General features: G+C 44.2%; 2 protein-coding genes across 9 annotated transcripts; one reads left to right on the top strand and one right to left on the bottom strand.

The window, feature by feature from the left end:
* Positions 1 to 38: 38 nt before the first annotated feature.
* PUS3 (pseudouridine synthase 3) lies at positions 39 to 8381 on the top strand. 5 transcript variants are annotated; one of them, XM_036014766.1, is made up of 5 exons: positions 39 to 58; positions 5448 to 5869; positions 5984 to 6549; positions 7422 to 7612; positions 7758 to 8068. In XM_036014766.1, exons 2-5 carry the CDS (start codon positions 5495 to 5497, stop codon positions 8066 to 8068), a joined length of 1443 nt encoding a protein of 480 aa, XP_035870659.1. In that variant the 5' UTR covers positions 39 to 58; positions 5448 to 5494. The 5 variants fall into 5 exon arrangements, with proteins under 5 accessions (XP_035870659.1, XP_035870658.1, XP_028383961.1 ...); XM_036014765.1 differs by lacking the exon at positions 39 to 58 and adding an exon at positions 62 to 315 and having other exon boundaries at positions 5442 to 5869; XM_028528160.2 differs by lacking the exon at positions 39 to 58 and adding an exon at positions 65 to 318.
* On the bottom strand, positions 1977 to 13255 carry HYLS1 (HYLS1 centriolar and ciliogenesis associated). Of its 4 annotated transcripts, none has more exons than XM_036014770.1 (4): positions 12718 to 12800; positions 8427 to 8470; positions 4827 to 4944; positions 1977 to 3195 (listed from the first exon to the last, which is right to left on the bottom strand). In XM_036014770.1, the coding sequence occupies exons 3-4, from the start codon at positions 4838 to 4840 to the stop codon at positions 2265 to 2267; spliced, it is 945 nt and encodes a 314-aa protein (XP_035870663.1). In that variant the 5' UTR covers positions 4841 to 4944; positions 8427 to 8470; positions 12718 to 12800; the 3' UTR covers positions 1977 to 2264. The 4 variants fall into 4 exon arrangements, with proteins under 4 accessions (XP_035870663.1, XP_035870664.1, XP_028383962.1 ...); XM_036014771.1 differs by lacking the exon at positions 12718 to 12800 and adding an exon at positions 7558 to 7601 and having other exon boundaries at positions 8427 to 8552; XM_028528161.2 differs by lacking the exon at positions 8427 to 8470 and having other exon boundaries at positions 12718 to 13255.
* Positions 13256 to 13455: the final 200 nt, after the last annotated feature.

The following is a 13455-nucleotide window of genomic DNA, read 5'->3' as shown; positions in this document are numbered from 1 at the left end:
GAGACGCAAACTGACAGTTTCCTGTCTCGCTAAAAGCCTCCTCGCAGACGACCGGAAGGTAAGCGTGGGCTTTTAGGAGTGGGTTGTTTTCTGGATTTTACGGAGAGGAACGGACAAATGGACAAATAGTTGGACTTTTCTCTCTTGCGAGTCTCCTTTTCATACCTTGACCTTCTCAGAAAAGTGCCAGTATATGGGAGTGGGCTCTCGTTTAAGAAGCTGTGTTTGTGTTTTAAGTGCTTCTTGGAGCTCCTGGCGGAAACTCGCAGCATGAGGGTTCTGAGAGGGCCCTTGGACTGTGAATCCTCTGCTGCCTCTGTGGGAATTGTTTGCCCATAAAACTTAATACTATTAAAGGTCGCTATCCCAGTAGGTTGTGGGGTGGGAGGAAGGCGTGGCGACAATTGTCGTTTGGGGATTGCTTTCCAATATTAATGATCACAGGTTCGTGGTCTCTGATTCCGTGGGTATTAGCGCTCCTCCCCTCCTTGGCTTAAAATAAAATGTATCGGGGGAATGCCCTTTCTACTACTCCACTAGTTATTAATATTGTCGAGACTGAAACCGTTTGAACTTTTAAAAATGTGTTGAAACTAGCGACGCTGTTTTCGTGTTTCGGGCAATGCTTGGCGCACGCACCAACACCTGCCCCCTTTGTGGTAATTCGGCGGCCCCCTTCCGGGAGTTAGACGTTTGCCAGAGACCCACGGCACCCCTCCCTGAGACGGGAATGGTCTGCTGGAGGAAGCACTGTACTGACTCGGGAGTCGGGCTCAAGTCCTCCTTTGCTACAGAGCTTATGAGCCCGCACCAGACTGGTTCTTTGGTTAAATAAGGGGTTGACCTAGATAATCACTTTGGAAACTTTCCGATTTGGTCATTCTGGTCTTTGAAATACATAGAAAGTAAGTCACTGGAGCATGGGCTGTAATTTGCATGCAAAATGTCATGTGGCTTTTAACTTCTTAAAAAATATAAAGTAAAAATGACCTTTAATCCCACTACCCGGTGTTAGGTTTTGATCTCTCCTTGTGCTTTGTGTGTGTGGATGTAGGACTGAGGTCATACTGCATTGTCTGCAACCTATTTGTTCATTAATTGGCATTTTTCCATTAGCTTCCCATGATTCCCAATGACTAATGTTCTATTTAATCACCTACAGGATAACCTGCAGTTTTAGCTTATTTGCTGTTAATACATCCTACACGTACATATATCTTTGAACCACTGATTTTTTTATTTTGGTGATAAATGCCTAGCAGTGGAACTGGATAAGTGAATGATGTAGCTTAAATGTTATGGAGAAAATCTATTTTAGCAGAGGTCAAGGTTATTCCTTTTTTTGTCACAGCCATTTTTCTTTGAAAGAGCAAACTATCTCTGCTATCACTCTTGTCTTCGGACGTTAAAACTGACAAGCCGCAGCTTGTAGATGTTCCTCACTGGAGTTGAATCATCGAGAACAAGGAGATCCAATTTAAAGTGAGCAGAATTTGTGTTTGGTGTGTACACAAATAGCCCGGATTCATTTTGGTACTGATGCTGCATCCGGTTCCAGATGTAAGCAGTTTGAAGTTCTTTTGCAGAAAGGGAATAGCCTTCAAGTGACAGGCATAATTTCTAAGACAACCTAGTGGCACATTATAAAAGCATGGAATTCTAGAAGTAGCAAGTGGAGGGCAGTATATTTAAATAATATGGAAACAGAACAGTCTAGAACTCTGTCATACAGAGCTGTTGAGCATATGTTAAAGAGTGGATATCAGTGTTTACCAGTGTTGGTAGCTATGCCGTTGCCTCTCCTCTCCCCATAGGTGTGGGTGTGTAAAGAGCAGGTTTTGCTCCTTCCCTGTGGCTCTCTCATCATTTAGGGGCAAGAGTATGATGGGGAGTACAATTGGAAGCAAAATCATAACCCAGTTTTGAAATCATCTTACTTTGGGAAGTATTTAAGTAAAAATAAGGGCAAGTCGACGAATGTGCAAAATTCTTTAATGGATAAGCTTAATGCCCAGCAACTTTAAAAACACACTAATAAAAACAGCAACTCGCCTTGGCCAAAGGTAAAAAGAGTACAGGACAGAAACAGTGCTCGCTGATTTTGCTCACTCGTCTGTCAGGTAGAAAGAGCAGGTCTATTTTTCTTCCTCTGCCATGACTCCGCTTGGGCTTCCACATTAATTGTTTCTACTTAAATAAAAGGAAAGATGTAGAGTACCAGGTTATATCATCATGTGAACGGAGACACAGGTTTTAAAAAAGCCTTAAGAAGGAGAAAGGGGAGAGGGAAGCTTCCTGGGCATGACACCGTTTGCAAGGTCACACCGAATACCCCAGCGAAGGGCAGACCTTTTCTTCTCAGTAGGTACGAGATAGTTGTTTGGAACGTATATGTGCTGAGGCTTGGGTTGGGGTTCGGCTCTCTGACAAAGCATCTGTTCTCGGACGCCCCAGCGTAATTCCTTCCTGTGGTCCTCACCAGGTAACCGTATCGAGTCCCAGTCTCGTTTGTACTCAAAATAGCGGGCCACCCGGTCGACCTTGCCCCGGTTTCGGCTTAACTGATCCAGCCTTGGGAGAATAAAGGACTTGGGTCGGCTGGCAACAATCAGGTCTTGTTCATAAGCTGGAGGACCCATCTCTTCTCTTCGCAGATAGCAAGTGAGCTGATCTTGAGAAATTCCTTGGTATTCATGTGGTAGATTAAATTTTTCTGGAACATCAACAGGGGATTCCCTGTCTTTCTGGAACTGCAGGTTCATCAACCTTTGTCTTAAGTCCCAGAGATCCATGTCATTTTCTGTACCAGTCTCTGATTCACTGATAATTGACTCATCTGTCACTAATACTTCCCCATCCGGCTTCCTACGCAGCACCTTTCTCTTCATCACCGGCTTCCGGACTCTTTGGGAGGCCTCCGAGGCTGTTTCTGCCGTGACGTTACTTCTTGCATGTGGGTACTGCAGGTGCACAGGAAGAGTGGGTCGCCTTCCTGGGGTTACTGAGGCTTTGCTGTAGGGATCATACTGGGTAGACTGGGCCTCTCTCCTGGCATCGCCCTCACCCTGCCCTGCACAGATGTGGGTGAAGGCTGTCGCAGCTGCTAACATTCGTTCTTCTGGATCCATATTGGCCCATTTTTGTCCACTAGGTCCCATGAGTTCCTCCATGGCTTCCCCTACACTGTAGGACCTTCTGCAAGAGAAAACGCTGATCAGTTTTCTAATAATAAATTCCCAGCCCACAAATTGTTCACTCCCCTCTTGTACATTATTCTGTAGCAGTGACATGAAGAAAGAATGGCTAAGGCAATCATAACTACAAGTTACATAATAAAATGTAGCTGGTACAGGAATGGTTTTTTGTGGGGAGGGGCATTAACTCAGTTCTGGAGAAGCTATTACCTGGTTTCCTGTCCACTCTCTTCTTATTTACTCCCACCTTCTACTGCCTAGTAGTTCACGTTTAGTGCCTGCTAAGACGGGACAGGTGAGTTCTGGCATAAGGAGAGCCTGAGACTCCATGATACGGGGCACAATACTTAATGTACATTATGCACATGTACATAATGTACATTTGTGCTGAGAGGGACACTTCATGTATCCAGCATTGTTCTGTGTGCTGTACATTCACCAATCCCTGCAGTCCGCACAACTGTGGGACAGGTACTCTGATGATCTCCTTTCACAGACGAGCGAGACGAGGCATACAGACATGAGGTGACTTGGCCCGCGGTTGCACAGGTAGTAAGCTGCATAGAATTCCAATGTATGGATGTGCTGTAATTTTTAAAATACTCCATGATTGATTTATTTTAGGCTTATAGTCATTTGCTGTTTTAAAAAAAGATTACAGCGAGTATCTTATGAATTTTTATATACTTGTGCAAGCGTTATGTGTATGTTAAATTTCTAGAAGGGGAACAGGTGGGTCAAAAGGTATGTGTGTGCTCAGTTTTAACAGCTGTCACCAAATGCCTCCTAAAGAAGTGGTGCTAATAGTGTGTCATGGAGCTGCTTCCTCCATTCCTCTTCCGATGCGGGGTGCTATCAAATTTCCAGTCTTTGCAGTTTGTTTGGTTAAAAAAAAAAAAGGTTCTCATGTAAATTTGGCGTTCATTTAAACTGAATAAAATTCAGCATCTTTTCATACATTTATAAGCTTTTACACCCTCCTCTTGGTGTAAAATGCTTGTCCTTTTCCTACTTACCCGTCAGGTTGTTGGGACTTTTGCTTATTGATTTTTATATTAAAACTGATTTATATATCCATGAAGTACTTATATATTAAGGAAGTTGAAGTTTGCCTCTTACCATCATTAATTTTTTTTTTAGTCTGACTTAATTTTTTACTGGAGGAAACTTTTCCTTTTGGGTAGTCATATTTTGGTTTTCTAGTGTCTGGGTTTCTGTGGCGTTTAACTTAGAAATGCCTTTACTGCTCCAAGATGTTAAGAGAGTTATTTCATGTATTCTTCTAGGACTTTTACAGTTTCACTTTTAATTGAAATTTTAATTTTGTCATAGATATAGAAACTCAAAGGGCAAAACACTAGATGAGTTACCTGAACTTGGATAACACAGTCAGCCTCAGAGCAGAGGTAGAAATGATCTTCTATTACTAACGTAATGATCAGCCATAGGCTGTCTAGTACCGTCTTTAAGGATGCAGTACAGTTGTCCTCAGATTACTGAAATATGCCGGGAGTTTCAACACTGATATCTAAATTACATCATCTAACTCTTCTAGCTGCTAGAGGTACAGAGAACTTTTTTCAAAACATGCACTAAATTTGACTTTAAAAAAGGATCATTCTGTTTAGTTACCTTCTTTCTGCCATCAAAATTGCTTAAAGTGGGAAAATCTTGACTCCAGGTTCTACTTCCAACATAAAGCACAATCATCGACAGATGTCTTCAATGAGACTAGCTTCTATCGCACCACCTTCAAGATAGAACTGAGTGTTAGATGACGGAGCACACAAGCCACTGAGTTCATCTGAGATCCTGAAAGCAACACTCACGGTAGACGTGTATGTTCTGTATCAGCAGATCTCGATTAGAGAGATCACACAAATGTAATGAGAAGTTGAAAGGAAATGTCTTAGGGGAAAAATATCAGTAACATTAGTCCTTAATCATCTCAGCAAATCAGCAACAGAAAACATGAAATCTACGATTGATTTTTCTAAATTCTATTTAAACCTTAACAATGGTAGCTAATAATTTTTGATACTAGTTTCCTTTCCCCTCTGAATTGGCCACCCAGGATGGAGAAGAATAGTATCTGGATGGTCAACCCTAACAATTAAGGTAATGCTTGTGTCCCTGGGAAAAGCAGAAGTCTGCTAAGGCATTGAATTACATCTTAAACACTATCTGAGTGTAACGGAGAGCTACTGACATGACCGAAGGGACCAGCACCGAGTCCTTTTACTCTCTTCGCAGGTGGTGTGGACCCCACACGATGCACGTGTTCCTGGGGTTGTCTTGTCATGGCTGAAAACGACGTAGACAGAACCCAGACCGACAGACTCCTAAAAAGAGTACAAGAACTGGAGCAGGAGGTACAAAGACTTAGAAAAGAACGGGCCAACACCAAGGACTCGAATATAAGAGAAAGCTCTTCGGGAGCCGGGAAGGCTAAGCGTGAGTTTGATTTCAGCGCTCATGGGCGGAGGCATGTAGCCCTGAAGATAGCCTATCTGGGCTGGGGATACCAGGGCTTTGCCAGCCAGGAAAACACAAACAATACAATTGAGGAGAAACTGTTTGAGGCTCTGACCAAGACTCGACTAGTGGAAAGCAGACAGACATCCAACTATCACCGGTGTGGACGAACAGACAAAGGGGTTAGCGCCTTCGGTCAGGTAAGAGTCACTGCGCTGTCTCTCAAAGCAGGCGACACCGATATATTCCAGGTGTCCATACTGAGGATCCAGATGACGTGTATCTTAACACAATATCTTTCTCTGATTCCACAGGTGATTTCTCTTGACCTTCGGTCTCACTTCCCAAAGGACAGGGGTTCAGAGGATTTTAACGTAACAGACGGAGTCAGCGATGCCGCTAAAGAGATCCGTTATACTCACATCCTCAATCGCGTGCTGCCTCCAGACATCCGAGTGCTGGCCTGGGCCCCCGTGGAACCTGGCTTCAGTGCTAGGTTCAGCTGTCTGGAGCGGACATACCGCTACTTTTTCCCTCGCGCAGATTTAGACATTGTGACCATGAACTGTGCGGCTCACAAGTATGTTGGCACACACGACTTTAGGAACCTGTGTAAAATGGATGTAGCTAACGGAGTGATTAATTTTCAGAGGACTATTCTGTCTGCTGAAGTGAAGCTCGTGGGCCAGAGCCTGGCTGAGGACGGACGGCAAGAACCTTTCCAGTTATGTCAGTTTGAAGTGACTGGCCAGGCATTCCTTTACCATCAAGTCCGCTGTATGATGGCGGTCCTTTTTCTAATTGGCCAAGGAATGGAGAAGCCAGAGATTATCGATGAGCTGCTAAACGTAGAGAAAAATCCCCAGAAACCTCAATACAGGTAAATTTAAAAAACAGTAACAAAACAGCTATTGCCCTAAATTATTTTAAAATATATTCTAACATATCTTTCTCTCTCCACAGTTGTTTCAATAACTAAGTTACTGAATCTTTCTTCGTGAAGCTTTTAGTCTAACTTCTAGAATGTCATGAACACGTGGGAGGGAGCGGTATCTTTGAATGAATTTCCTTCTGTTTCCCTTCCATCCCAGTAGTAATAAACAGGTGTTTGGACCAGGCCCTTAAGTAAAAGCACATTTGTTTCTACAATTTTCCCCCTTGAATTTACGTTAAGAGGTGTTAGGTTCTGGTCAAGTTAAACAGTGGTCATTCAAACTACTCATATTAAATCTCACTCCCTCTGTATTATGGAGCCATCATGCCACTGCACGTTGGGATGTTCCCTAGTTCTCAGTTGCTGAAATGGTAGGAAAAGTGGGAAACATTGTCGGCTTTCCTTCTGAGAGCAGCTGAAGTCAGACAGACCAATAATTCATTCCTAAGCAGTGAAATCTGTAAGTTAGTTTTTACCTACTACACAAAAGTTTAGAAAAACACCATCAGCTCTTTCTAATTTTATGGCCAATATGTGGAACCCAGTCAACTCACTTCTAGGTGACCTGTTACTGCTGAAATTTACCCTGATATAGATCAAGCCTAACCAGTTGACTCCTGGGTTTTTTGTTTGTTTGGTTGGTTTTTTTTAGTGATAATGTTGTACAAAGTTAGGGATAGTGTTGTATTTTCTTGCCTGTTAGATACTTAATATTGACAAAGTCTCCCCCTCCTTTTAACACAACTAACACTGTTTTTCGAGAAGTGCTGGGTGGCTGCTTTGTGTTCTCATACTCTGTTTTGTCTCTCTCTCTCTAGTATGGCTGTAGAATTTCCTCTGGTCTTGTACGACTGTAAGTTTGAAAATATCAAGTGGATCTACGACCGGGAGGTTCAGGAGTTCAATGTCACCCATCTGCAGCAACAGTGGGCAAATCAAGCTGTGAAGACTCACCTGCTGTACAGTATGCTGCAAGGCCTCGACTCCGTTGCAGTGCCCTGTGGGACAGGTACGGCAGGGCAATCCGCCGGTGGAATTACTTACCAGAACCATGTTATACAGGGTCATGGGGAGGTAGGTGCGTATGAAGCTTGGAGGGGATTCTGTGGTGGTCAAGTACCCGTGTAATGACTGGCTGTATGTATTTGTTGTAGGAACAGAGGCGGAAGGAGTGATAGAATGGAGAAGTGTTAAGCCCCCCGTCATAAAGCACACCAGTGCCTTTGTAGAAGGGGTGAGAATGCGCACATACAAGCCCCTAATGGACCGTCCCAAATGCCAAGGTCTGGAGTCCCGGATTCAGCATTGTGTACGTAGGGGACGCATCGAGTACCCGCGCTTATTCAACGAGACAGAAACAAAAGCCAAAAGGGAATGTAACAACACACTAGAAGAAGAAAATACTGCTTTAGAGAAACCAACAAAGAGAGTCTGTGTTGATGCGGAAATTAAAAGCATCATTTAACCACAGGAAATTCACCAGGATCTAGGAGGCAACAACTAGCTAACGATAGGTGCGTAGGAAGGAAATACAGTATTTACTGCAGTGAGTCCTAGAATTCAAATGATCAGCTCTTAAAAAAAAAAAAAAAAATGGGAAACGGAAAAGATCACAGGCCCCACTTCAGGAAGTTCTTGCCTGAAAAGCAGATCATTCTCTCGTTCCTGTCCAAAAGGATTCGGAGACCGAAGAAGCAAGTGTGAAATGGAGATTGTTTACACACACCGGAAACCTGGGCCCCGTGTGCAGTGTGTTAAAGCGCGCCTGCAAGTGTCTACTTTGCCATGCTGTCCTTTTTAAAAGCAAATAAGATGTTCACTACCCATGTGAGTTTGCATAGAGAACACTGCCTCAGTGTCTTATTTTCTAGGACAAATTAAAAAATTAAATTTAGTCAGTTAAAAGATTTTACTTATTTATTTTTTTAGAGAGGGGAAGGGAGGGAGAAAGAGAAGAAGAGAAACAATGTGTGGTTGCCTCTCACACACCCCTACTGGGGACCTGGCCCACACCCCAGGCATGTGCCGTGGACTGGGAGCTGAACTGGCAACCCTTTGATTCACAGGCTGGCATTCAACCACTGAGCCAGACCACCCAGGGTTCAGTCAGTTCAATATTTGATAAATTGGTGTAGTGCCAGGCACAATACTAGGTGACAGTGACCTCAGTGAGGTACAGCATCTCCTACAAAGCCTAGCAGTCTGGTGCTGTGTGAGCCACAAGTGGTCTCTGCTGCATGTTTTTTCTCCAACCTTTTACACACAAAAAACACGGATGGCCGCAGGCCATGGAGTTTGCCAACCCCTGGCCTAGTGGTTTAAGGAAAGCTGGCACGGAACCCAAGCTAAAGCTTGCAGAACAGATGGGAGCCAGCTGAAGAGACAGAGCAGCAGGGCTTTAACGTGGCTCAGGCGGAGATGCAGTTCGTGTAAAGCTGACCACATTGCTTTCAGGTAACTGTAAATGTGTAGTATGGTTTGAGAGTGACAACGGCAGTTTAGAAAGGTAAGCAAGGGTCATGTCTATAGAGCCTTGCAGGCCTTCCTAAAAAGGCTTAGATTTTTATCTTGAGGCACCCCTGAAAAAAAAATTAGAAGCCAGAATTGCTCAGTGTATACTGTGGACCAGAAGAGGGCAAGCCAGTGGGACCAATTGGAGGCTGTTGGAGTAATCCTGGAAGTGACGGCCTAGACTAGATCTGTCGTAAAAGGAACAGACAGGAGTACAGGAATTTGAGATTAAGAGAGGGTCAACAGGGCTTGCGGTAAATGAATGGGAGGCTCAAGAATAAGGAGGCTTTCAGAACTTCCAGGTTTCCGATTTGAAGCCCATCTGAATCAGCAACATGGATGACCTGGAGAAGACTATGCTAAGTGAACTGTCAAACAGAGAAAGACAAATGCCATGTGACTTCACTTACATGTAGAATCTAAAGAACAAGATGAAAAAACCAACAAAGCAGAAACAGACTCACAGATGCAAAGAACACACTCAGGGTTGCCAAATGGAAAGGGGTGGGGAGACCGGGTGGAAAAGGGGAGGGACTAAGAAGCTACAGAGTAGTCACATGGATGTACAGGGAATGCAGACAATAAAACTGGAATAACTGGTGCCAGGTGGGTACCAGAATAATCAGGGGGTCACTTGGTAAATTATATCATTGTCTGACCACCATGCTGTACACCTGAACAAATATAATATTGAATGTCAACTGTAACTGAAAAATAAAAGTAACAAATCACTCCTGATTTTTAAAAATCAACTCTGGAGAAACGATACATGGAACAAAAAGCACTAAAAAGTCATGCTTGGGAGTCTGCAGACGCAAAGAGTAGAGGATCGGGGCTTAATCTCCTTCAGGTTTACCTAGGTTACACTGTCAAATCTAGAGTCAGATTTTAGTGGCATCCTCCTTGGCAGTTAACGACAGGAAACAACTCAGGACAACCATCATGGAAGAAGCAAGCGAGAAGTCCCCAAATTTAACTTTGCCAATTACTTCAGTTATGTGAGGTAATGTTTATATAAATTCCCAAGGCTCTGAGCACGGTAGGGACCAAATGTCAGAAGTAGGGCTTATATCTTACTTTCTCCACTGTAAAGCGGAAGGAATTATTTCAATAGGTTTTGAACTGTAAATGAGATTTTATGTGTCAATAAATATATATAAACAAAACAGCTTTTCAATGTTCCTGCAAGATAAAGATGAGCAGAAAACAAAGTAGGGGCAGAAATGGAGTAAGACTGAACAAGGAGGAATCCCAACACTGAAGCTGAAGAGAGTCTTCTGTGTTCTGTAATATAGAGCAGCGATTTCCCACCTTTTTCATCTCATGGCACATACAAACTAATTACTAAAATTCTGCAGTACACCAAAAAATGTTTTTTGCTGATCTGACAAAAAAATAAGTATAATTTTGATTCATTCACACCAGGTGGCTACTGCTGTGTTTGCTGTTGTCATTTTCGTATTTGACAAAGGGAGATGAGGTCAATGTCCCTGACTAGTCAGGTATTACATGGTTTAAAATTCTTGTGCCCTGGCTGGCGTGACTCGGTGGACTGAGCACCAGACTGCAAACCAAGAGGACACCAGTTCGATTCCCAGTCAGAGCATGTGCCTGGGTTGCAGGCCAGGTCCCCATTTGGGGGTGAGAGGCAACTGATCAATGTTTCTCTCCCTCCCTTCCCCTTTCTAAAAAGAAAAAACTTCTTGTGCCACAGTGCTTGGGTTGAAAATCACTGCTCTACAGTACTGTAAGCAGAAAAATCTATAGAGCAGTGATTTTCATGTACATATTACTTTATTCACATTTAAATTAGAGCACACTCCTCTTTTTGAACATAAGGGGATAGGTGTTTGCAAATAATAAAACCTAAACTTTAGTAAGGTCCGTAGGTAACTGTCAGTTCTTTGTATTAAAAAGAAGCACTTCCTAATATAAAGACCTGATTGATAATCCTTTCTCTTAGGAGGAAACTTTCATACAGAGGCTAGAAGACCTTTTATTTCATGAATAATTATAGACAATATTAACGAAACACCCTACAGTACCCTCCCTTCAAAAATCTTAAGTGATTGGTATCCCATATAGGTAGTTTCAAGTGAAAGGATTTGGAGGGTGGAGGGGGTAGGTGGGGTCAGTGCCTAGATTCCAGCCATTACAGGGAGGCTACTGCAGAGTTAAAACACATTCTTCCACCTCTGGGGAGTCAGACACAGCTTAAAGATCCAAATATTAGAACAAAACAATACAAAAAAAATACCCCAAAAAGGAACCCTAACTGAAAGAGTCAACAAATGGGGAGATATTTGTACCAGGTTCCAAATCACTAATTCAAATTCCTCTTAGAAAGTTGATAAAAAGGTACACACACCAACAGAATAAAGAAAAGACAGATGATTTACCAAAGGAATAACAGAAAAAGATGTTTAGTCTCATTAATAATGCAAATAAACACATTAGCACATCCTTCTACATTGGTAAAATGTTCAATACCCTGTGCTGGTCAGTGTGTGGAGAAAAGAGCAACCTCGCACTGGATGTGTGTGTGGGTGGGTGGGGTGGACAGGGGGCATCAATTTTTCTAGAGCACAGTTTGTCATTATGAATCAGAATTTAAACTGTGACATAATTTCTAAACCATCATCCACTTCCAGGAATTATTGTAAGGAGACAAACTGGGTAAGAATGCAAACAAGTATGCATACGAATAACCACTACCATGCTATTCTATGATGGAGGAACTGGAAAATAAACACCTGTCACTAGGGGATTGGTTAGATAATGTAAGTTACAGTGCACCCATAGCAAGAAAGTCCATGCATGCATTAAAAATGGTAATACATATCTATATTTGACAGCTGTGTTCCTAAAATATTACTAAGACATAATCTGCTTTTTAAATGAATACGCTTTATTATGTCCAAAATATAGTTACATAAAAACACATTTCCTAAGTCTAATCATGTAAATATATATCCATAATGAAGAGATCTGCATTAAATCCAAATGTGAAATTTTGGGGCTGATGGAATTCCTAGTTCCATTTTTCTTTATACATACCTAATACTGCTCGATTTACTTACGAAGACTGTGAGACTGTGTAATTTTTATAAACGGGGGGGGAGGTTATTTTCAGTCTATGGTAGGACGGTGGGGTGGAATTTCACACTCCATCCTAACACCACAAAGAGTTTTTCGCACGGTTACACCCATTAGTTCACTAATGTTGTCACTAGAGGGTGAGAAACCTATGGTCCGTTTACAGAAAGACCCGCAGTCGGCACCACCTGGCCCACACCAGGTGTCGCCTGTCTGCGATGCTCGTGGCCTCAGGGGAGACCAGCTCTCTCGCTACGCACGTCCACCTGGTCCCTGGCCCGTCCACCTCGCTAAGCCCCGGCCACGCTGATTTAGGGGGCTTGGCCGCCCAGGACCCGTGCGGCGCCGCAACCGGCACTAGAGGAAGCCGCGTACCTCGGCGGTGCCTGTGTCCGGGCTTGGGTCTGCGCGCCAGGGGATCGATACCCCGGCAGGTCGTACTCAGCCCCAACCTCTCCCCATCAGCCGGGCAGCCCTCGGGGCCGGGCTCCACCGCTCTCATCCTACCTTGTTTCCCCAAGCAGAAACGATCGCCACCGGCTCCTGCGGCCCCGCAAGTGCCCGTTAGCGTTCCGCAGCTTGCGCAGGCGTACTGTCCTCCCAGCTCAGAGGCCGCCGAGGTTTAAACAACAAGAACCAACCGGCGCCCTCGGTCCTGCCCTCCAGCCCTTCTATTGGTTCCTAGAGTAAACGCCTTCCATTTATACATTCTGATTGGTTTATAATTTTTGGCCCGCCTCTCAGGCAGGAAGATGTTCGGGATTTGTGGCTGGATTGGCAAAGTCCAAACCCCGCGGCGTCCGAGCGCGAACCCAGAACCGTTGCTTTGTTGCCTTGCCAACCAGACGCAGAGTAGCGGGACTCTGGAGCCTCAGTAAACCGCGAGGTAGCTAGGCTTTTGGAGAGGCGTCCCCGCCCACCTCAGGACTTGAGTCTTCACGCTTCCCGACTTTGCGCGGCTGCGGGATCGGTGGCGTCTGATGATTCTCGGTGCGGTCGGAGTTGTGACCCCGATCCCGCTTCTGCGCCTCGGCCAGTCCACCCGAGTCTGACACGCGGGCTCTGTATGAAGGCTCGGACGCGCGTGGAGGCCTTTCCGAGGCTCACGTGCTCTCTGATCTGATGGAGTGCAGGGTCTCCAGTCCCACTAACGCTACTCTCAAACTGAGCTCCTTGCTCGAATGACCGACCACTCACCTGCGGTGTTCCTGCGAAATGCTCCCATCTACTCCTTCACTTAGTCTT

The sequence above is a fragment of the Phyllostomus discolor genome, chromosome 13 (genome assembly GCF_004126475.2).
Source record: "Phyllostomus discolor isolate MPI-MPIP mPhyDis1 chromosome 13, mPhyDis1.pri.v3, whole genome shotgun sequence".
In the NCBI taxonomy this organism is placed as follows: Eukaryota; Metazoa; Chordata; class Mammalia; order Chiroptera; family Phyllostomidae; genus Phyllostomus; species Phyllostomus discolor.
This window is presented reverse-complemented; position numbering and strand designations above follow the sequence as displayed.

Coding starts and splice junctions, on each gene's coding strand:
- PUS3 (XM_036014767.1), top strand. CDS start 5,495: ATGGCTGAAAACGACGTAGACAGAACCCAGACCGACAGACTCCTAAAA. Junction 6,550..7,421: donor CCCCAGAAACCTCAATACAG/GTAAATTTAAAA, acceptor CTCTCTCTCTAG/TATGGCTGTAGAATTTCCTC. Junction 7,613..7,757: donor TGCAGTGCCCTGTGGGACAG/GTACGGCAGGGC, acceptor TATTTGTTGTAG/GAACAGAGGCGGAAGGAGTG.